The sequence below is a fragment of the Zalophus californianus genome, chromosome 3 (assembly GCF_009762305.2).
Source record: "Zalophus californianus isolate mZalCal1 chromosome 3, mZalCal1.pri.v2, whole genome shotgun sequence".
NCBI lineage: Eukaryota > Metazoa > Chordata > Mammalia > Carnivora > Otariidae > Zalophus > Zalophus californianus.
This window is the reverse complement of record NC_045597.1, coordinates 168,426,536-168,451,374: the sequence shown is the minus strand read 5'-3', so window position 1 is coordinate 168,451,374 and position 24,839 is coordinate 168,426,536. Positions and strand designations below refer to the sequence as shown.

At 36.7% G+C, this 24,839-nt stretch overlaps 1 protein-coding gene across 23 annotated transcripts in view; it reads right to left on the bottom strand.

Moving 5' to 3' along the window:
- Positions 1–1,561: 1,561 nt before the first annotated feature.
- Positions 1,562–24,839, bottom strand: part of MAP2 (microtubule associated protein 2) — a 282,492-nt gene continuing 259,214 nt past the window's right edge. For all 23 annotated transcript variants that reach the window (XM_027588654.2, XM_027588657.2, XM_027588660.2 and 20 more), the window contains 3 exons: positions 9,844–9,925; positions 5,713–5,825; positions 1,562–5,491 (listed from right to left, as the gene is read on the bottom strand). In XM_027588654.2, coding sequence (XP_027444455.1) covers positions 5,276–5,491; positions 5,713–5,825; positions 9,844–9,925 — 411 coding nt within the window. In that variant the 3' untranslated portion in view covers positions 1,562–5,275. The remainder of the gene's footprint in view (positions 5,492–5,712; positions 5,826–9,843; positions 9,926–24,839) is intronic.

The window sequence follows — 24,839 nt, the reverse complement described above, 5'->3', positions numbered from 1 at the left end:
AAAATAGGGCTTTTTGGAGTGTGCCTGTTACGCTTCTTCAACATACTCAAGAAAACCTAGTAAAGGACAGTGTTTTGAAACAATTTTGGGTTGCTGGACTGTGTACTTTTGACAAAGTTCTACAAGGGCCTTATCGTAAAAGAGGAGTATATTTTTTCCTCTACATAAGCTACATAGAGGGTTATTTTTATAATCCTACATTATATCTGAGTTACTTGTCTCTTCTCAAGTCAAGCAAAATCTTCTTTGCCTTGTTAATAAAAAAGAAAATGAAGACTTTCTTGTGATTCATGCCACCAGACAAATAAATGTCTAAATCCCGTGTAGTTTTGAGACTTCCTTGAAGGGAAACATGGATACGAATTAAAAAAAAAAAAAAACTATTAAAGAGAAAGTCTAATTATGTTGGCTATCTAGTACCAAATCCACATTATTAGCAAAGGAAAACGGAATGCAAGATGATGACTCCATTGGTAGAAGTAGGTTTCAGCCAAGTTAGAGTGGTAGGTCTGGCAAACCTCCAGCACAAAGACATTCCTTCCAACAGTCGCAAGTTTCTACCACTTGATACCTAGACTCTTTGACATCAGACTTCGTGATATTACCTCCTGTAGTCTTAGAAATGATTCTTACCTATTAGCAGGCTGCTGTGGCTCTTTCTCCTTGGACTAGATGAGCTGAATGCTTCTAAGAATTTAATGCGCAGATGATTCTTCTAGGGGAATGCTGTAAGTCAGCCAAGGGTGGAGCATGGGAATTTGTATGTCTAACAAGGTCCCAGGTAAAGGCTGAACACAACTTGAGTAGCAGGGAGCTAAAAGATTGAATAAAGATAGAGAATAGGGTGTGTGGACCTACAGGATGTCTGCTTTATGACCTGCACAGAATCAGTTCCTCTCTCTTCTGGCAGTAGCAGCCTGACTTGACTTAGGAGGGAACATTTACTTAGAAGGGAACATTTCCTCTTCATGATTAGTTTATGTAGTTCAGAAGAGGCTCCTTCTCCCTTTACTTTCCTCCTACCCCAACCACCTGTGATAGAGAAAAGAATGTGACCCAACCATGGGTAATCAGCAGAAGTGAGCAGGTGACCCAAGGTTCAATGATTTTCAGACCCGAGATCTTGACTAGTGCTAGTGGGAAAGAGGCTTTCTTTGGTGGGTTGTGAAACCTGGAGCTCCCCAGTGACTATCATGAAAGAGGTGCTTGCCTTTAGAATAAAACTAACACAGAAGAAGCAGGGCTAAGATTTGGAAAAAGAAAGATTCTTAATATCTTCTAAATGCCTGGATCCATCCATGCCTGAGGTCTGCCTTGTTGGTTACTTGAGCCAATAAATTTGCCTTTATGATTAAGCCAATTTGATTTCAGTTTCTGTCACTTGCAACAGATAGCATCCTGCTAAATACAGTAGTAGATAAAGCCTGACACATGGTGGGGAGATAACTATAGCATTCTCATCATAATTTTTCCTTGGTTGGACTGAGCAATGTGTGTGTGTGTGTGTATGTGTGTGTGTGTGTAATTTTTTTTTCCAGAGAAGAAACAATCTGAAACTATGTTAGGTGACAAGCAATTTTATTTTGCAAAACAATCACTATACAGCAACAAATACATTTGCAAATTTTGATTGAAAAACATGAACTAACTACAACCAGCCATTGAAGAAATGCCTTTCTATGATAACAGGCTCTAGAATTATCAGAAGAAAGAAACCCCCTAGAGATTTGTAGCGGCACGTTGGAACCTTGGAATCCCAGCATACAGAGTATACTTTTTGTTGATTTTTTTTCTTTTTGCTAAAGTTGAAGTAGATTTTCATGATTGACATTTTGTGAGTTTAAAAATAAGCTCTTTCCTGCAGAGGGACTTGGCCTCAACCTACACACTCAGGCTAAAAATCCTAGGTGTAAAAAAACAAACATCAGTGCTGATTTTAACACATCAGTTTTGGAAGGAATGCCTAGACTTTGCCTTTCCAAGCCATGAATCTATTTTTTTTCCTCTTGGCTACTTAGACCATGAATGGTTTATTTTCCTCATTTTTGTGGCATGAAAAATCGGACAAAAAGTGTAATTGTAGCAAGGTCGGAATCAACCGCTTTGAGATTATTTCTTTAACAATATTGACATGGATGTTATAATTTGGCTGATGATCCTATTTCCTGCTGTCTTACTGTATGAATGTGTAGAGGTCAGCTATCACCAGCAGATTCTTCCATTTAATGTTCTCTCTTCAGCCTTCTTCAGCCATGCCGAGTTGGTGTTACACAGGTGTCTTGCTTGTGGGTGGGATTTCAGCCTATCACCCTGCTGGAACTCAGCAGGAGAATCCAGAGAGAGTTGGTTCCTAAATGAACAGGGCCTTTGAAACTCATCATCCACTCGGATCTTTCCTGCGTCATTATAAAGTACCCAATTATTGGTTGCAGGTGACCCAGAGAGAGTGAGTTCATTGAAGAAGCTGGCCTTTTAACTCTTCACAGCTCTGGATTACTTATGTATCCTTAAACAGGTTCTCAAAGGCTAAAGCCAGAGAGAAACTGGCAGTAATAGATCTAGAATTGGAACTATGAAGCTTTAATTTCTAGATCAGCGTATGGGTACCCCCACAAGAGTGGTGTTCAAAAAGCTTAATTTGCGTCGTTAATCTTGAGAGTGAAGGCAAGATAGGTTCCAACCCCTGTCCCCATAAGAAGACATTTAGCCTGTGTGTTTCTCTCTTCTATTGGTACAAATTATCAGTTTCTTTTTGTTAACATTATAAAGAATCATATTTCCGTGCAAAGGAAGGGCATTTATTCATTATAATTTTGCAGAGATTTGAAATAAACATTTGTTTTAATGCCAAATCTAGTATCTTAGGGCTTTATATAATCTGTATCTTGGGCATGTATTTGTAAGAAACAGAATTTTAATATGTAAAGCATAATTACTTATTCTTACCTTGTATAAAAAATGTAAACCAAGTTGATAGAAAATACTTATTTTGTAGGTTAAAACTGTTCTAACCAGCTGTTAACTCCTTCTTTCTAGAGAGCTTTCATCACTACCTAACACTATCAAACATGTAGGAAAATACCATAGGTCTCCACACAACTACTCTTTCTTCTGCGATTTTCTAGTGCATTTCAAGGGAAGCTGATGAATAAAATGCTCAGATAGGTCAAATCCACATCATAGCAATTATTAGGCAGAAAATAGACACATCCATAGTCATACTCCCATAGTTTCTAATTTTTTGACTGTTGTGTAAAAGAATTGATTTATCAACACTTTCAGACATGTTTGCCTATGCAAAACCTATTAGTTGAGAATGAGTGCTATGTTTTTGCTCCTACAGTTTTTGTTTTTTGTTTTTTTGGTTTTTTTTTTTGGTGGAAGTCACATTGGTTGCAATATCCAGTGGGTCACAAAATGGCACCCGTGTCTCTGTCTTTGCATCCCTTGGCTGCTTTCCTAGATGCTACTCGTTTCCTAGATACTTCCTCGTTGCCTCATCCATGCTCATCACTTCCTCCTATATAGTCAGGAATTGATTCGACTCACGGGGATCAGACACCTATCAGACTATTTGCTTTTAATGGTTCAGAACCAACCTATCAGCCCCGAGCAAGAAAAAGAACAGATAAAATACTAAAAATACTCACCCAGACTGGTAACTGACTGCTTATTCAGGCCATTGACTATTTAATTGCTTTTCACAAGTCTAAGATGAATGATTTGTGAGAGGAATTAATTGGTGATTTCCCAGACTGTAGATTAAGTCACACCAGTATTACTAAGTCATAAAGTGTCCCTTCACAGAGGGCAATGTTGGAATCCCGGAAAAACTGATTTAGATATCTGTATCTCAAGTGTTGTGTGGCTATAACTTCTCAAATGAGTGTACTTGTCCTTTTTGATCAGGGTCTTTACTGTGGGTAAGGAAGCCAAATATTTTCTCTCAGATAATTCAATTAGCAGGCAATGTTTGGAAGAGTGGGGCAACATGTCCCAAACTCCCTCTGTTAGTTTCAACTTTAGCAAAGGGAAAAAAAAAAAAAAAAAGAAATCTTAAGAAGTCTGTTTCTTGAATGATTACAGGAATAAAACCCAAACTATTCCATAATTCAAAATGCGATGAATCCAAAATCTTAAACCAACAATCTGTAAACCCTTTTAATGTATAACTGGACCCACCCCCACAAACTCCATGTTGGTGAAAGCAAAGAAAAATAAATTTTCCTAGCATCACGGGAGAGACTTGTATCTGGCACTAAAACAGGGTTACAGCTCTGAGTTGTTACAGGAAGCAACTTCATGCTAAAACTTTTTGTTCTTTTTTAATGTATTTTTTTTAAATAGGGAAAGAACCCTGCTAACATCTACTTTCACATACCTAAAATTGCAACACCAAAGGGTGCAGGAGACACAGATACTGTGAATAAGGAAGTATAATATTCAAGTATATGAGGAAGTATCACAAATGGCCACAGAGAAATATATATATATTTATATCTATAATACTGTATCAAACAGATGGAAAGGGAGTGTGAAACTGGTAGTGTGGACACAAATCTAGCTGATCAACTGACATTCTAATCAGACGAGTCCATCCTAATGAAAGTGCTTCATTCCTAAGAGATGCACTTTTATATCGCTTCCTCAACCACAGCTCAAATGCTTCGTAACTATTTTTAATTAGTTAAATAATTTATTGGATTGACTTATACTCTGATATAATTATCCAGGTCCCAAATGTTAATAACTTAACTGAATCTTTCTTCCCATTTATACAAAATAACACTTTAAAAAAAAAAAACCTTATTTCTTACATGCTCTTTCCTTCCTGCAATCAGACTCCTTGATTTAATTTAACCTGTAATAAGTTAAAATGGGCAGCTTTTATCTTTTCACCCAGCAACAGAAGAGTGGAATGAGCAGCTTGGATTTCAACAAGGCCTTTCAGAATGTATGGATAGCCTTCAGGCACATGAAAGGTAAAAATGCAATTTTTAAAATAATAATACTCCATGCAAAACAGAGCAGAGCAAAAATAATTGTCCAATTGTACTCATGTAAAGCCAGTGTCTTCCTGTTGCAAATGGAAATCAAGTCAATTTCTGCATATACTATTCATTGTTTTTTATAAAATTGTAACAATAACTACAGTTTGGGAATGAGATTATTTATTTTATGGTTTGTAAAGAATGAATGTAACACCTGCTCAGAGCCCACTCCTGCCAAGAGCTCATGCCTAAATATTATTACTTCAATGCTAAATGAGAAATATTCACAAGCCCTGCTTAGCGAGTGCCGCAGTGACATCCTCGGCCAAAGTGGCAAGCTGAGGGGATTCGAGCAGGTTGATGCTTCCAGAAGAGGAGACATTGCTGAGTCGTCGGGGGGACGCCACGCTGGATCTGCCTGGGGATTGCGTAATGATCTCAGCTCCGTGGTCCACACGGGCCTTTGCATGCTCTCTGAAGTTCAACTTCTGGCTGTCGATCTGTTCAAGACAAACATCAGTCCTTGTTAACTCAAGCATCTTAACTGGCCCCTAGACCTTTCACTATTGTCTCAGAGCTGATGTTAATGTCACTTTTGTTCAGCTCTGCCATTCCTACTTCCTACATGTCCAGGCCTTTGATCGTGACTCATTTTGATGAGGAGTATTTCAGAAGGATTAAAAAGCAGAAGACAGGATCAGCTTACAACCTTGATTCTTACCTTAACGTTACCACCTCCAGGTACGTGGTGAGCATTGTCAAGTGAGCCGACTTTAGCTTGGGCCTTTTCTTTGAAATCCAGTTTTACACTCTCAATTTTCACACGCCCACCGCCTGTGAGAGAAGAAAGGCTTTTAAATGCCTTGCTACAGTGATATTTTCTACTTGGGGTGACTATTTCCCAAAAATGATTATACCAGATAGATCATCATAAAGCACAGACTTAATTTACTCTCCTTTTAACCATGGAGGTGAAAGGAATTTTTTAGAATTTCTAGTCTGTATCATTTTTCCCATATCACCCAAGGTAATGACATCCTTTTTGTACCATTATATGGCTTGACCTATGTATTAATATCTTTTTCTTCTAAGCCAAACTGAAGCCTGATTACCAGATAAGTTTCCAATGCACTTATCTATTTTGAAACTGATCGTATCTACCTTTGCTTTTCGGCTAATAAATTCTTCTTCAAAATCTACCCATGTCTAACATAAAATATCAGAGGGGCTTTTCTTATCTGTATAATAAAAATTCTAAAAAGAACACAGTGAAAATATCCTATTTCATCCTTTCTAAAACTTGGAACATTCAATCTCTTACTCTTAAGGGAGCAAATTAACTTGAAATGAAGATCCTTATTCTTCTTCATGGTAATAGGTCATTTTTCCAAAAAAACAAAAAACAAACCCCCCCCAAAACAACAACAAAAACCCCCTAGAAACTATTAGGTTAGAAATGGTACACATATGGGTAATATATTCATTTGTAAATTTTCAACATTGATGGCTTGACTGATGAAATTGGAGTTGGAAGCTAAGTTGTTTATAACCAGTGAGCTTTGAGAATTTACCATTATCATTAGCAAATGGAGTGACAGGAAGAGAACCTTAGGAAATCCTACTCTTGTACAGTTGGCATAGGACCAATCTGACACTGACTTTGATCTGATAATGTGGTGACAGTTTTGACCATGGCATCTTCCTGAATGCTAATTAGTCTGAAATATGAGGATCTGCTGGTAGATGAGAGTGCAGAGTGGTGCCCCTATCTCTGTATGCCTTTTCCAGCTTGTAAATGCAGGGAGTTCAATTCTGGTAGGTACCCATTGTTCGTTAGCCTGTCCTTGAGCAACTTTGAGGGTCTGCTGATGTCTTTGACTTGAAAAGAAGCTGAATTAGACCCCTTTACCTCAGCACCTGAGATTTGCTTTCACTTTGATTAGCAATTTGGTTTTGGTTGTGTGCATTTCTTTGGAAGGCCAGTGGTAAATGACATGACTATCTATGATTATTACTGCTTCTGTTGTAGGATTTTGACTTGGGAGAAACATGGGGAAGATTTTTTAATTTTGGACTCTTGATGCTTATTTATCTCCATAGCCCAAAAGAAAGGTCTGTTAAGTCTTCACAGACTTAGACCTTATGGTATTTTTCTCATATGATACCTAGACATTTATACTGACACCCAACTACCTGGCTAGGGGCCCCTTGAAATTATATGGTGTTATTAGATTAAATTTTGAAGATATATCCATTCATTCTCCTGAAGTTTTAGGATGTGCACACTGTTATTTAACTTGTGTTTATAGGAGACATGTACTTGTCCCTCCCTCAAAATATGCATTATTGCAGGAAGTGTTATTCTTCCAACATTTCACCTAGCCATATGGGTCTCTCGTGTTAGTTGTGATGGGATTAAGGTGATTCATAAAACATACTTATCTTGGTTAGAGGCTGGAGGATGTTGAGTTTCAACCTGATGAGATCAATTTTCTTGGGGTCTTTTCCATTTTTTTGGTAGCCTCTAATAGAAATGACCTTTGCAAGCTTTCTTTTATGATTATATGTTGGACAGAGTTATAAACCTGTTAAAATTTTTACTGAACTCTATTTTGAGGGAGAGAAAAAATGTAATATTGACCCAAAATATATTCAGAAAAGGAAGCTTGAGAAGTCTGTTTTTGTTGAAATCCTACTAGAAATTTTTATGTAACTGTTAGAGAAGCCCATTTGAATTCCCAGATCTATGCCTTTGGCTCTGAAGAATTCTGGCATCTACCAGGAGCAGTAATTGTGAAGGACTATAAACTTTATCAAGCTCCATATGTCCTAAAGTTGGGCTTCCATGTGTTGAACTGTTTCCTTTATTTTCTCCTTAGATATTCCACATTCCAAAGTAACTTTGTGAAAAGCTCGCCATTGTCAAAGATCATTGTGTTAACACTTCTTTATGAATTCAGTTATCTGATTCAGTTCTTATAAAAGAAAGATCTAGATTTAGAAATAGGTGGAAGTCCATGACAATAGTCTTTTATGACCAATAAATCTTACATAGACTACTTCCTTAACTATGTCACATTTTCCTGTACATCAAGAGTCCAGTTGAATTTGGCTAATGGAATACTTACTCTCTCAATTAAAGAATCTAATATTTTCTTTTGCATTTTGGAAGAAAATAGGCAGTATGGCCAAATACTTCATTCCTACTGTTGACACAGCAGAGTCAACCAAGTATTTGTAAGCTTGAGTTATAGATCGTAGAATTGTGAAGATATGCAGTATGAGACCATGTCCCTGCCACCTCAGGAATGACAGAGAAGCTAATTCCAAGGAAGCGGTTCTGAATTTTGTACTGGAGATTGTTGGGGAACATCTACAAAAAGACGTGACACTGATTGACCTGAAAGCTGGACCTGGGCACTCGGAGGCTTCTCATTCCCTCCCCTGCTTGCCTTTCCTGCTCCCAGAGGCTGCTCCAAGGACAGAGCCTTGAGATAATGAGGTGATGTTGAGAACACCAACACTGCATGCATGACTAAACCCAGTTAAGGCTTCTTTATAAACTTTTAAGATTTGGTGGGCGGGTGTGAGGATCCATCTTGCTGCTACCCAAGAGAAGCCTCATATGTAAGTTCCCTTTACTTATTAAAACTGCCACCTACTAACCTGGAGTGGCCTACCTCTTTCTTCAGTTTCTCCCTGTCTTCTGAGTACAGGTGCCAGTCTCAGATTACACCAGGGAAGCTCCCAAGAGGGTTGTGAACCAGTAGAGATTCTGTATATGTATTACCTAACTCCTTGACTTGCTTTATGAACACCCTTTGTCAAAGTGAAGCCTGACTTCTGGACATGTTTCCAGTGCATTTATCCATTTTGAAACTTATCCTATCTACCTTTATTTTTCAACAAATAAATTCTTCTTAATAATCTTTTCTTGGTCAGAAATCTTTCTGGGCTTGATTGTTCTTATACTTTGTTTCTGATAACATTTGAGACAGTGATTAATGGGAATAACCTATTACATGGTTTAATTAAGATATCAAGCACACCAAAGGCTTCCTCTTGTCCATCTATAATTCAATGGCAGATATTGTGTCAAAATATTCTCAAGAAAATGACAAATTTGACAGTTGTCCATTATTTACATATGCATGGAGGTAGAAGTTAGCAAAAATATATAATAATGATACTCAGAAAAAATGACTTATGTTAGATTTACACTTTAAAGAGGAAAAAAATCCCCAACAAGTATGAATGTAAATTGTAGTTTAGATCATTAGTCCTATAGAAAAACAAGAGGCCAATGGTTAAATAAGTTGGGACAAGCACTGCGTCAAGCGATGGGTCAATTAAGCACTGCATTCTGCTGAGGATTCATAATGCTTACTGACCTACTATAGGATCTGAGAAATTTAGCAGATAAATACTTTCATCAGCTTTGCTTAAACACAATCCTTCTTTCACATATGAAGACAAAATACTTCCATGAAAAATCTTTGGAAGTGCTGCTTTCGATCCATGTAATTATGTACGAATACATGGCCCAAGGTATTTTATAGACCATATATTTCAAAAGAGCTCCAATAAGCATGATGAGTACATAGAGATAAGTGCATCTTATATACCTTTTAATTTTGAATGTGTCCTATGATATGTACCTCCTTGTGATAATTGAGTTTATTGCCCAAATGAAGATGCCTTAAAGTTTCTAACTTAAGTTTCTATTAATAAAAGCACGAGTTTTCAGGATTTTGAGACATTTTTCCAATTAGGTATTTCACAACAAAAATTCTGCTTGTTGATTTCTTAAGCAATTTAATATTTCCCAAACTACCAAGAAGCACTTATTTACCTGGCCTGTGGCGGATGTTCTTCAGAGAGCCACATTTGGATGTCACATGGCTTAGGTCTATCTTCTTCGTAACAATCTGTACCTGTATGAACCATATAAAATACACTTAAAATGGTTGAGACATGGGCAAGCCCCCAAGCTCATACATAAAATCCAGAAACATACCCAAACGCACAACATACGACAACACAGAAACCCAAACTCAAGTGCATACACATACATAGAAAAACATAACCTCCCAGTGTACTCCTACATTTGGTTGGAAAGAAGGACCAAAATGAAAGAAAATCCTAGAATAGAAGATTTTATTAGTAGAGAACAGATCATGCCACAAGAGGATAGAAACACCTGGATTAATAAGGCAAGCTTCCACTCAGAGAACAAAGCCACACCATGTTAAACCTTTCCATAAGCAAAGAGCCAAGTGAAGAGATGAATTATTTTCTTAAAAATGATTTTTCCATAAAAGTGACCAACATTGCTCATAGTTACAAGAAGACCAACATTGCTTTAAGATATAAGAAAAAGAAAGATCAAAGCTTTTCTAAAATATTATTGTCATGTCTTGGCTAAATGGAATTTTTCTTATCCACCAAATTATAAAATGGTAGTAACATTTTTTTCTTGTGTTTTATTGAAGTTATCTCCTCTCCCCGTGTTAGAAACAGTGTTTTTCCAATTGTGGTGCACTGTCCATTGGCATCAGAAGTACAAGGGTATTACTGAATTGGAAATGGGGTCACAGAATCTGCATATTTGAACAAGTGATTCTTCTCTAGAGGAAAGTTTAAGACTATCGTTTTGGAGGTTGGAAGCTCCCCTATTTACTTTAAGATTGTTAGTTATCTCAATTTGTGCTTTGCCACCTAGCCTTTTAGGCCAGCAGGGCCTGCAGGAGAGGATAGGGGTTACCCTTTGACACCCTCCAGGTATTTCCCAGGACTAACACTGCTTTTGTGAGAGTACCACACGGTTTGCACTTACAGTCAGGACACAGGGAGGAGCGCCACCATGTCAATGTAAATACTGATCCTGAGGCTTAGCTCAGCACTCTTAAGGAGCCTAGCAAACCTTGCTATGGACTTCCTACAATAGTGACATTTTCATGCTCAGTGGAACTACTTCAAGCAACAGGTGACAGTTCTTGGTAGATGGCACTGGCTTGTCTCCCCTTTCACTGCTTGACTCCTCCAGCTGAGGAGCCAGGAGGCAAGAGTTATTAACAGGCCAGAATTCTGGACTTGACACTCTGTAAACTGAGTCACAGATGGCCAGAATCTGAGGTTTAGGTGACAAGGATCCATAGAATAGAGAATCAGCCTGGGTCACCTTTATTATTCTTATTTTGTGAAGAATCATGCTTCCTTTACCTTGAGTTTCACTGTTTCAGCTCTGCCTTAACTCTGAGAAACATGCATTCATCTTTCCCTTCCTCTCAAAGGATATTATTTCTGCCCAATTCAAGACACAGAAAAAAAAATCCCATCAAGACAAAGTTTATACTGGGACTTGAATCCTTTCACTTTGAATGACAGATGAACTGTGCTTCACTAGTTTTGCATTATTCCAAATGATACCCTAACTCTCATGAATAGTGATGCACAAAAGATTGACATTACACACTTTGGGTACTTTCAAGTATATCAGTCTTTTCAAGAGTAATTGAAATGGAGCCATAAAAGTGTGTGCCCAGCTGATGTTTGCAGGGGAGTAGAGACAGCATGAGGAGATAACCTTGAAGCCAAAGGCCAGCAAACAAAATTGGCAAGTCAGGTGAGGTGGGTTTGCCATCCCCCTGAAAGACAGGATGCAGCCCAGTAAGGTTTTATTCCTCAACTGAAAGCAAGAAATTTGCTGATAAATCTTTCAGGGAAGGATGGGAAGCCCACCAGCAAAAATGCAAGGGTGACAAGCTCCCAGACCAGGGGACATGTGGAGCAGCAACAAGTAGTGGGGTGTGTATTGGGCGAGACGCAGGAAAAGAGACAGGGGGCTGGCTGTGCAGATGGCTCCACACAATCAGGCTAGCTTTCTAATAGAAGCTTCTACTTACATTTCCGCCCCCAGCAGAATGTTTGATGTTATCCTTGGAACCACATCGGGACTGAACCTTGCTAAAATCGATCTTCTTGTTTAAAATCCTAACCTAAAAGGAATTGGAGGTAACTTCACTGTGCATTTTTCTTTCAGTATGCTGGGCATAGGGAGCCAAAATGCGTTAGTGCCAAGGAGGCTCAAAAATTCCTTCCACCTACATAATCATTTAAGAGAAAAAAACTAACACTGGAATTGAAGAACAGATCTATCATTTAATATGAGCCCTAGTCCCCTGAACCCCCAAGGGCCAAATGCTCAAGAACTTTAGATATCTAAGTTATAGGCAGTTGTGACCTGGAAACAATTAGAAGGAAAGAAAAATAAAAGTTGGATTATCTGTGACTGGGAAGCTTCCAATATTGTGGGCAACACTGGGACTCAGTTTCCACTCTATAAAAGGTCCAATAGTGTAGTTCAGTATAGTTCTTGCCCTACTCCCGTTCAATCCTACAGTGTCAGCCATCGCAATTATAAATCACCTGGTACACTTGATTGTATTATTGGTCCACCTGGCACAGGTGAGGTTCATGACTGGATGGGCTGAATGCCACAGATGAGGGTTCTCATTTGTCCAGCAGAACGCTTGCTTTCCCAAGAGGGTCAACAAGGGGGCTCAGGGACTCCTCTGCTGAAAGGGCTTCACTATTGCCTTGCAGATTTGGCTCAGTGGTCTTCTGAAAGTCTTCTTGCTGACAGCTGCTCATAAATAGCCATAACCCTTGGATGGTTGGTGCAAAAGCATTCTTTCCATTATTTTAGAGGGGAGCAAATCAAGGGCCACTAGTTAACTGACTTACAGTAGGTCATGTAGAAGTAGTCCAGGCCTTGGCTAGGTCCAAAAGATATGAGGTTAGGTGTTTTATTTCTATTTTCAGAAAGTTCAGTATTCATCTTGAAGACAACAGCAAATCTAAATCTGGACAGATACTATTCTGGTGTAATGTAATGTGCAAAGTAATAGCTCTGGTGACGATTTCTATGTATCTTAAAATTTGCATGTTTTGGAGAGCACATGAGCATGGAAAGAAAGGTTTATTTTTGTGTTTGTTTGTTTGATTTTACTTTGGCCACTTCTACTCCTCTCCCCATGTGCCCTTAATAGCTAAAGAGAAATTATGTTTTCAATGCTTTAGGGGAAAGTTTGTCCTCTTATTTTTTTTAAGATTTTATTTATTTATTTGACAGAGAGAGACACAGCAAGAGAGAGAACACAAGCAGGGGGAGTGGGAGAGGGAGAAGCAGGCCTCCCGCTGAGCAGGGGCTCGATCCCAGGACCCTGGGATCATGACCTGAGCTGAAGGCAGACGCTTAAAGACTGAGCCACCCAGGCGCCCCAAGTTTGTCCTCTTATAAAAAATGCTAAATAAATACATCCTAGATATACAGCCATCTCCAAGAGTGGTATCACATCTCTTGGTGTTTGCAAAAAAGAGTAAAAAATTCAAGATGACACTGCATCCTGACTATTTTTAACCAGACAAAGCTTAAATCACAGTGCCTGTCTGACACTGATGAGAGAGCTTGTCCCTTACAGGGAAATATCATTGACAGCTCTCATTGGCAGCCCAAGGGAAGGGCTTCTTGTCAAAATCTAAAGTCAGAAAACATGATGATTGGGTCACTCTTTAGGGCATGATAAAAATCCCAATTTAAAAAGAAGGGGGGGAATATCACAGAGTGTGTATCTAACAATAAATGTAGTGGCGGGCTAAGAATTTCACATAAAATGTAGATGCCAATAACTTTAAGTCAACAAGGGCCATTACATTTCAATCCTCATAGATAAATTATTTTTAGAAAGCTAATAATTTTATTATTTCAAATAATAATACTTTTAATTATCTTCCGTGAGTCTCTATTTTGGCAATGAAATAGAATTCATCTAAGCCATTTTTCCTAATCCTTGGGGGCATATAGGGTCTCATATTTCATTTGCAAATTTTAATTTAGAGATCATTAGAGTACAAATCAAGTGACTCATTACCCAGCGATCAAAGGCTCAATGTTAAATCTGATTCACTCGTTGCCAAAATGGAAATTCCAAATTCAATTGCATGAATTTGTTTGACTCTAACATTTAATCAACTGGCAATTTTTATGATTTCTAAAACAAATGATTCAAACCTCAAGGGGGCACATTGCCAGCATTACTTAGAGACAATTTAAATTTTAAAATCCTAAAACTTAGAGGCTGCCTTTTGTTCATTTTCCCCAGATTTTCTAAAGAATCATAGATTTTCTAGAGAAACAATTAGCTGGCCTTTTTCAATGGGAAACTTTCAATGTCTGTTCAATTCATAACGTGAAGCAGACCTTCGACAGGGATTAATGGCATATTCTTTACATATTTCCATATTTGCAATAGCTTCAGAGTATATTGCTTTTTTTTCAAATAAGGTAGAGGATGACATTCACCATTTTGCTTGATGGCCAAATAGACAGTAATGGAAATCACTTTGGGCACTGGATGCTTGATGCTCAGTAAGATTTATGCTCTAGCCTGACAACTTGCACCTAAACACCCACCTAGTCCGTGTGATGCACACTTATGCTTTAACAAAATTACAAAATACTTCATGCCAAAGATCTCTGGGATCATTTACCAATAGTTAACACTTTAGAGAGTTAATTTTACAAATACCAGCAGTCCTCAGAAACCATTGCATAAGATAGAAAAATAGATGGCTGCTGTGAAGGATAAAACTTTATTCCAGATTATTATTATTATTATTATTATTATTATTTTAAGTCAGAGAGTCAAGTTTTAACTTGACTTTTTGGGGGAAGGAATTTCCATTGAGCTTTTGTTTTCCTATATGTCAAGGGAAAATTATTTTAACACCTCAGAGATGGTCTAGAAACAAAAATATAACAAACCTTTATTTGGTGAACTAATTTTCTATATTCATAATATGGAGGAAAACATATTTGAATAATCATTATCCAAGGTTAACTCTAGACTACATTCTATCCTTGTCAATGTCTTTCAATCAAAATTTTTGGTTGCACTATTAATGTAAAATGGGGTGATTTGAAAGTGTGTGACAATCTTTCCTTCTGTGTACTTCACAGTGGAAGGGAAAAATGTATTATTTCAATCAAGTGAATCATCTTTCTAAAGCTCTGCTTTGTTCAAAATTCTCCCAAAGTCTCTATTTCCTATTAAACACATCAAAACTTCTTAGGTAGGCAACCAGGTTTCTCAGAAATTCTGATTTTTGAGCCCTCTTCTCAAAACTTTACATTTTGGCCAGACTTTACATTCCATACTTTAAGGACCTTGTTTACATTTTCAAGTTTGTTCCCATGCTTTCTTTATGTTATTATCTCTTGCTAGAATGCCCTCATTCCAAGTTAAGTCTGGAACTCATCATTCTTCAAGGATCAACCCAATCAGTTCCTCCCATGGGAGGCTGGCAAAAAAGGATTTCAGTTTCACGGACAAAGGTTGGTGACTTGCTTGCATTCAGAGTTGGCTTTTCGTTCACATAAGAGTCATATAAGCTTAAAGAGTTAAAAAGAATAGGTTAATGTAATTGAATAATTTAATCAGAATTATTTTATTTTACTTTTTACTAATTCTATCTTCCTCCACCATGCAAGGGAAGTACAGTGTAGTGACTTTCTGGATATTTCTGGTGTGACTCTAGTTGGTTTTATAATGATGGTTCAATTGAAATGATATGCCACTATACTCTCTCTGCATATAAGTTTAAATGCACCTTTAGAGAAATACACTTCTATTTTCCCGAAGCAAGGTTACTCTAAGAAAGGACAGGAAGACAAATGTAGGATATGTCTACAGGCAAGAACAAATCTGTCTTCCTAGAGATTAGTTGGAAATACGAAACATGTAAAATGAAAGAAAATGCAATCCTAATTTATAAGGGAGGGTATGTGCTATGGTGAGTGATGTCAATTGTGCAAGACTGTTGAATCACAGATCTGTACTTCTGAAACAAATAATGTAATATATGTTAAGAAAAAAAAAGAAGAAGAAGATAGCAGGAGGGGAAGAATGAAGGGGGGGAAATCGGAGGGGGAGACGAACCATGAGAGATGATGGACTCTGAAAAACAAACTGAGGGTTCTAGAGGGGAGGGGGTGGGGGGATGGGTTAGCCTGGTGATGGGTATTAAAGAGGGCACGTTCTGCATGGAGCACTGGGTGTTATGCACAAACAATGAATCATGGAACACTACATCAAAAACTAATGATGTAATGTATGGTGATTAACATAACAATAAAAAATTAAAAAAAGAAAAACCAGAGGCATTAATCACAGTGTCAACTTGCATTTCTTAAGCAATGGGATTTTGATTTTTTTTTTTTTTGATTTGACACTCTCTGATGCTGCTTTCTTTATCAAAAGACCCACATGTCAGCTCAAGATAGCAAGATATGGAGAGTAACTGGGGGTCCAGAAGTTTGGATTCTGTTCTTGGCTCTCCTACAAGATAGTGCTAGGCTCTACAGGCTTCCTCTAGGTATGAACCTCAATTGCTATAACACTTCTTTATTCTTCATCCAATGTTGTTTTAGAAAGAATGCTTTTTTTTTTTTTTTTTGAAAGGGTAGTAGTGGCCAGTAACCCTTCAATTTTATCAGAGATTAAGTTTTTCCTTTGGCTTTACATCATTTTTCAGGAGTACTTAAAATGAAGCCTTTTTTTTTTAAGTTTTTCTTTTTTTATTATTATGTTATGTTAGTCACCGTACAGTACATCATTAGTTTTTGATGTAGTGTTCCATGATTCAAAATGAAGCCTTTCTTTGTCCTTGCATTACAAAAACACTTCTCTCTCTCTCTCCCAAAAGTATTTCCCATTCCATAGCATTCAGTTTTAATGAAAACTATTTATCTATCCTATATAGAGTCCTGAGATACCATATATTAAAACAAAAAAATATATGACCACATCAGATATTTCTGAAGAATGAAAGTTCTTTGGAATAGATGATGTTTTTCAAAGATTCATCTGTTAGCAACCCTGTGCTCAGATTAAAATGCATACAAACTTTATAGTCTATTCCAAATTTTAAATAACCCTGCCTATACTGACCAATAACTTCTTCAAAAATCAATGGATCAAATACAAGCAATAAATATATTGCAGTACACATTTAAACAGAAATAACAGTTCATGTCAAAACATATAATTCCACAGAGCTGTGAAGGAATAGGATGAGTTGGAGGGTCCATTAAGGGGTCAGACAAATTTTTATGCAGGCTATAGCACACAGCACAGAAAAGAACCACATTAAAAACCTAAATCATGCTGAAAATTTTGTAAAGAACTGTTTGGTGGAACAGACATTGAGTTTAGACATTGGCCTCACTGTTAAACATTGGCATTACATTTTTTTCTTCATTTCAAATTTTTAAGAAATTTTAAAGAATAGAGGGCCAAGCATAAAGGCAGTAACTTTTAAAGAGTTTGTTCAGTTGTTTGAAAACAACCTGAGATTCAAGACTGTTCCTATGTTCTTGCTTGGCTTGTAAATGAACAGCAAACAAAAAAAGGACTCTATAGGTCTCAACTTTGTAAACCCAAAGAGGTAATTCTTTTTCATAGTTTTTTAATAATTAATGTTTATAAAGCCTAGCTCCAGAACTTTTCATTACCCTACAAAAGATACTTCAATTATAGTTCTAAACACTCTGTTGCATAAAGACAGGGTCCGTGATATCAAGGAGCTTTCATTTTGAGATAATGTTGACCTTCTCCCGCTCTCTCTCTCTCTCTCTCACACACACACACACACACACACACAAACACACACACACACAACCTTGTCAATATATCATAATGCATTTCAGTGAACAGTTTTCCTTCATGCTGGCTTGACAGTATTTTAAAGCTCATGGGATATTTTATTACTTTTCTTATTTAGCACTTATTTGTAGCTCAATGAGATGGAAAGAAATGGCTGTGAAAGAACTTAAAAATTACACAAGGGCAAGGCACTAGGGGAAGATGAGAAATGAAAAAAAAAGCCATTTCTTTTCTGCGTAGATGGTAGGGACCGTGTCTTATTGTCTCATTCCCCTTTTGTCATAAAGTACCCAGCAGGGACTTAGTAAATGTTTCACAACATGATGCCCATGTGAATGGGAAATAAATCTAAATACATTTCAATTCTCTTTTAGTTTATAAAATTTATAATTTTATAAATTTACTTCTATGTTACTAGTACTCAAGACCCTTCATAGTGGTGGCCATCATAATTTTATATAATGAGGAAAAAACCATTTCAGTACAATTTATTACTTGCCTCCAGCATTAACTCTATTTTGTCCTTGAATATAAAACTCAAAGCAACTTATTCAAATTAGATGTGAAAGGCCTAAAAAAGTCTCAAGATAATGCCTAAAACTTTATAAGAAAATATAAAAAAGATTCTTCTCTATATTTCACTCTTTTCATTCCCTCCTCCCTCTCTTTCATAGTGCTCCCTCTTCCCTAATTACATTCCTCTTACTTCAGAAGCACTGAGTTTTTACTCAAGTTCAGCTTGCCCTTTGTGGTACAAATAATTAAGGAATCTATTAGAATAACTAAACGAATATTTTTAATGAGCTCTAATGCAAAAATACTACCATACTCTAAGTAGAACCATGAATTTGAGAGCTTCAAGTGGCCTCAAGTTCTGCTTAAATGAGATATTGCTACATTATGATGGTGCTAATACATTAAATGAGATGGTGCTACAAAAAGAAGTGTATTTTGTTGTTTCTATTCTTTTTTTTTTTTAAAGATTTTATTTATCTTTTTGACAGAGAGAGACACAGCGAGTGAGAAAGAACACAAGCAGGGGGAGTGGGAGAGGGAGAAGCAGGCTCCCCGCCGAGCAGGGAGCCCAATGCGGGGCTCGATCCCAGGAGCCTGGGATCATGACCTGAGCCGAAGGCAGACACTTAACGACTGAGCCACCCAGGTGCCCCTGTTGTTTCTATTCTTATACAAGTATGAAACCTAAGGACCAGAGACGTCAGTATCTAAGGTCATATAATAGAAAAGCTGGGCTAGGAACTCAGCTCTTATATCCTGGTCTAATATTCTTTTAGCCAAAATTCACTGTGGTCCAAACATGGGAAGTTTCTTTGGGTCATAACTGTAATGGCACTAAGCATTCCCACTCACTCAACAAACCACTAGAAAGAATGAATCTCTCCGTGCATATGGTGTACCACCACATTCATTCAACTTTCACTCAACAAATATTTATTGAGCACCTACTATATATTGGACCCTGAAGACAGGATCAACCTCATCCTTGATTTCATGAAGCTTATAGTCTAGTAGGTGAGACAAGATGGACATTAAATAATCAGTTATACAATGGGATACTTAATTACAAGTGTGGTGAAAAGCACCGTCTACATCACGGAGAGCATTTCAGATCGAGGAAAGAGCAGATGCAGGGAGACCAGTTAAAAGAACTTAATGACTATTGCAGTGACATGGACAAGAGACAATGGATCCTGTGCTAGGGTGGTGCAGAGCAGACTAAGAGAAATGGGTGGATTTAAGCGCTATTCTGGACACAAAACCACTAGTACTTCATGATGGCCAGGATATGGGATGAGGAGAGGGAGATGAAAAGATGACTCTTAGGTTTGTGACTTGGCACAGTCCTATTATTTGAATAGGTGTAATGATATTTAAGAAGAATCATTTAACTTGAACTTTCCACTCTCAAATATCTATGTGGCATCATCCACATAGATGTTCCTAAAACATGCCAGGCCTGCTTCCACCCCAGGGCTTCTGCATGTGCAGTTTTCTCTGCCTGAAATACTCTCCCCCAGTTATCTACGTGGCTCAGTCCTTCAGTTCCTTAAAATATTCAAATTATCACCTTCTCGGGGCTTTCCTAGTCATTCTATCAAGAAATGTCATCTCCTCTCCACATATTTTAAACCTCTTCCTTGATTTGTTGTTCTCCTTCTCATTTTGTTACATATTTTTTCTTATGTAATATTTTCTGACTTGTTTTTCTTCCTAGAATGTAAATTCTAGGAAGGTAGGAATTTCAAAAATTTTTGTCTGTTTTGTTCATTGTTACATTCTCAGTACCTAGAACACAGCATGGAACATAATGGGTATTCAATAAATACTTGTTGAATAAATGATGAGTAAAATGAACGTACAACTTTGACTTTCTGGAATTACTGAGGAATTGCAAGACAGCTGACCATTTATTTTAAAGATGCCAAGGTAGATTTTAAAATTAATATTTCATTATTTGTCCTAGATATTATCTACAGGAATTTGAAAGTTAGTGTCTATACTCTACTTGTAAACATTGTTTTTAGAATTATTTTAAAAAATAATCTGTCAGTTGTAGGAGAATAAAAAATATGATTAGAAATACAACATAACTTTCCAAATTTAATGGTCTCAACTTTTCAACAGCGTATTACTCTAACACATTATCTGCATTAAATTATTTCATGTAAATATTATAAAAGATCAAAACCCTTAAATTTCAATCCTGATGTGATAGAACCTTGGTGTAGGAGGGAGTGTTAAATAGTGTTGCCATTCTCATGTTGTGCAACCAAAGTTGAAGCAAACAAAACAATAACTATGGTGCGTTAAATTGCATACTTTGTAGAACAAGTGATTCTTCATTAAATACAACATTCTAGAACTTGAATTTATAGCTCATCCTTTAAAGGATGTTATTAGAAGCCCTATATGCAAGATGTGGGTACTATAAGGACTTCTGTTTCTTACTCTGTGAAAATGTGGAAGTTGGACTATGAGGAGCGGAGTATCTCTGACATCCAATGTTCCTTAATTCAATGGATCGGTATAGAAGTGAGGGATAGAAGATAGATTACTTTATTTCTAGAATGTGAGGATATACTTCATAGGTCCTAGTCTAATGGATTTATCCAAATCAATTTTTTTAAAAAGATGCTGGGGCAACACTGACTGGGAAGGTAATAGATTGACAAATTCTATAAGATTCTTTATATAAAAGAGAAGTACTGTTCTCTTCTTGAACAGGAGTGACTTGCTTGAAGATGCCACCATCTTTTTTAGTCCACCTGACCTCACATGACTGACTGCTCCATTAATGAAGGAGAAGCATATAATTTACAAGGTGATCAATCAAATCCACAGACATGGCCTTGCAGAGATCATGATCTACCTAATAACCATCCTATCCAACAACTATAAATGGAAAGAGCCTTTGTGAAACCACCTCACCAGTAACTTTCAACTATGACAAGGGTACAAAAATTGTGATTTGTGTACTAGTCTTCATAAGGCTTGATGGAGAAAAAAAAAGAAACTTGTTAAAGAATGTAAAAGTATTCCACATAAACCAAAGCACCTATAAAAAAGCTGATGCATTGAGAGAAAAGGTAAGAAGTATCATTCACTGAGTTCCTGCCTAATTTTTTTATGCCACGCATTTAGAGAAATTGTTTATTTTCCTACTTTTGTTTAAATCAAGCAGCTGTGTTCTTCAAAAGCTAACACTACTTATTCTAAAATTTAGATTGAGATTTAATGTAGAATAGGGAGCTAACTATATTGAAATAGTTTTAAATTAATACACTTACTAAGACAGTCTTACCCGAGCCTTGAGTTAAATTAACCCAGGTCACTATTTACAGTGAATCTAAGATTGTGTTATGTTCTTTCCAGTAGAATGAATTTGCATTTCAGCTGAAAAGATTAACTTTATTGCTTTCTGTAAAGCTCCTCATGTTTTCAGCTCTTTTATCTATTCCATTAGGCATTGATTTGCCTCACTGAACTGAGCCACAAAGTTAAGGCTCTCTTCCAATACAAAATTGGAACTTTAATAGAAGTGACGATCACTGTGAGCATACAACCTATACATACAGAAGAGCAATAAATGCTCACACTGAGGAAAATAATAAGGCTTCCCAACTTGGAAAGTTGTTGAACTTCCAAGACAGATATATTTTTTATTATATATTTCCCTTCCCAATTCTTAATGATTGCACAAACAGCAGTAACATAGCTTTTAAAATTAAATCATTTACATACAATCTAACCACTCCAGATTTTATAACAATAGAGCCTGTGTGGAAGAATTAGAGTTACATCTATAAATTTGCTCCCTCATTTATTAATAAGAATTGTGTGACTATTTTTCTCAAGATCTACAGACTGCCTATCTCTATTACAAAACTTGCCTCCTATAAAAAGTTCTGCTATTGCCCTGTCCTCTTCATTGATTCTGAGTTGACCACTGTCCATTCCAACATCCTAGGATTATCCAATTTATAATTGGGAATGACATGCCAGTAGCTTCAATTTTCCCAACAGAGTGAGTTATGGATCCTCAATCAGAGAACAAGGGTCTTTAGCATATCATCTTCATGATTTCTAAGAAGCTTTAACATAAAAATTTTGTCAAAACCTGCATTTTAACATGTACAGAAAAAGAATCTCTCCTCATTCCTTGTGCTTGAGGCTTTTAAGGGGACAATGTTAAAGTGTTAAGTGATATATTTTTCCTACAAAGACAGTTCAACTGCAGTGCACCTCAATTTCCCAATTCATTTCCTCCTCCAATTTAAATGGATTATCCCATCTGTCACAAAATAGAAGGCAAATATCTTCCTTCCATCTGTTTCTTATGTTGGTGAGGAAATACCTCCTGGTTCTCTAACAAAAGTCACTTCATAACTCCACTGTTGTGGATTTTTTCCAAGTCATCTCCAGCTGAGATAGGATAATTTTGCAGCAGGTTTAACACTCGCCTTATGAAAGAAGAGATGTTCTTCAAGTGACACTGTGAATTTAAGGCTGTTTCTGTTCAGTAATTTTTGTGTCATATGTCTTTACTAGTCATTAATTACCACAATCTCTAAGGCAGTTTTAGTTGAGTTCAAAAGAATAAGGTATCTTTATGTCAGTTTTATGAATTACCAAGTAGAGCAGAAGTCAACTGAAATTAGACATAAAAATATTCACAGATACGGTACAAGAAGCAGAAAGAAAAAGAAGTATTCCTATTTTTTGGCTTGGTTTAACCTTAGTGATTCTGGCAAAGCTGAGGTTAAAACCATTCTTCATGCCTCTCTACCTTGAGGAGTCATTTGAATAAGATCATATATTGTAGAATTTTCATGTCAAATTATACCCATAATTATTCCATCTTAGTTCAATTTTCTTTTTAGTTTCAAGAAAATATCTTAAGAGATAAATTATATTCCCTTGTGATTCTAAGAAGAAACATATTCTTTTCAGTATCAATATTTTCTGGAATATAAGCCAGTAAACCCCACATTTAAATATGGAAAATACTGCATACAAGGACATTTATAGAAAGAGAACTGATTTTAAATATACATAATAGTTGCACCATTTTAAGAGGTATCTCACCAAAAGCTAAAATGATAAACTTTCAAATTGGCACTAAATTGATTTTATTCAACTTAGTCTATTATTTATGTATAAATATAAAACAATATAGCATTTGGATATTTCCAAAAGGCCCCAAATATTTCATTCTCTTGGATGTGCAAAACTCTGAGGAATGCAAGAATAGTATGAGATTTATGAAATTACAGGATCAAATTTGGCAGAATTCATGTTTCGTTTTGTTTTGCTTAAAAAGATTTCATGTAGCTCATATTTTAATAACATCTTTTTATGAAAAAGCATTTGTCTATGACTTTATTATTATCGAATGTTATAGTCATTCCACAAAGGGCATATGGAGCACCACCCCACCTTCTGCTTCCCCCAGTTCCTTTGGTGGATTTTTTGTAACTCCTTGGGCTTTCTTGAACAGAATCACAATGAGACAGCAAGTAAGTTTGCTGCTAAAGGAAGAAGCAACGCTGAATTTTTGTTTCAGCAGTGAGTAGGAATCCTTGATAGCTTCACATTTTGGCAAGATCTTTCTTCTAACCCTGCCTGAAAATACATTTTCTTTGGCATGAAAGAGGGACACCAAAAATCAGTGGCAGAAAATACAAGACAGACAAGAAAGAGTGGCAGAAAAGAACACTGACGTTGAAAGAAAGTCTTTTGGGAATGTCGAGAGGGCATCACAAGTTTGTTAATGTACAAAGGAAATAATTTCTTTCTTCTTTCTCTCAAGGATGGGTGTTTTATCTCTTTAGTGACAAGCAAAGCCAAACTATTCCATAGGCAGATCAAAATCACAAAGGAAATACTAAATGATATTTGTATTATCTCCTTCCAGGCTAATTGCTTCATCTAAACACAGTGTAAAAGCAAGGTTGAGGTCAAGGCAAAACTCAAAGGCCCCTGGTTGGCAAAAAAATGTGAATGTTTGTACTGGAGCTGAAGTTAAGAGTTAATAGGTAGAGCTTTACTAATAACCCTTTTCAATACAATTAATCTTAAAGAGAAGTTCTAATCCAATAATCTCATTCATCGGAACTATACAGAACTATCTATTATCAACATGAATGTCCACCCTTTGCAATTTTTAAGCATGAGCAGCCAGAGAAGAAATGTGGTGAACCATGCTGATTTGGGAGTGAACATGGGGAAATGGTAGAAGATGTCATAGGAAATCATTGAAGAAGGAAGGAGATAAAGGCAAAATCACTAAAAGATCATCAAATGAGGTCACAGTCAGGATCTAAACTAGAACACTCAAATTCATATCAGAAATATAATTTTAATCTCTTATGTTAAAATCCACAGGGCAATAGATACATTCAGGAAAGATCGGCTAGGCAATCAATGGAAAGATTCTCCTGTATGGTGAAATCAATTTTTACCCGATAATAACCAGAAGGAAAAGACATGTCATGTTATTTGCGTTATATTTTATAAGCCAGCTTTCTCAGATGAGGTCCAAACTCTTGACAAGGAATCATAACCAGTAACTTTTTAACACCTCCATCCCCCTTCCACTGTAAGA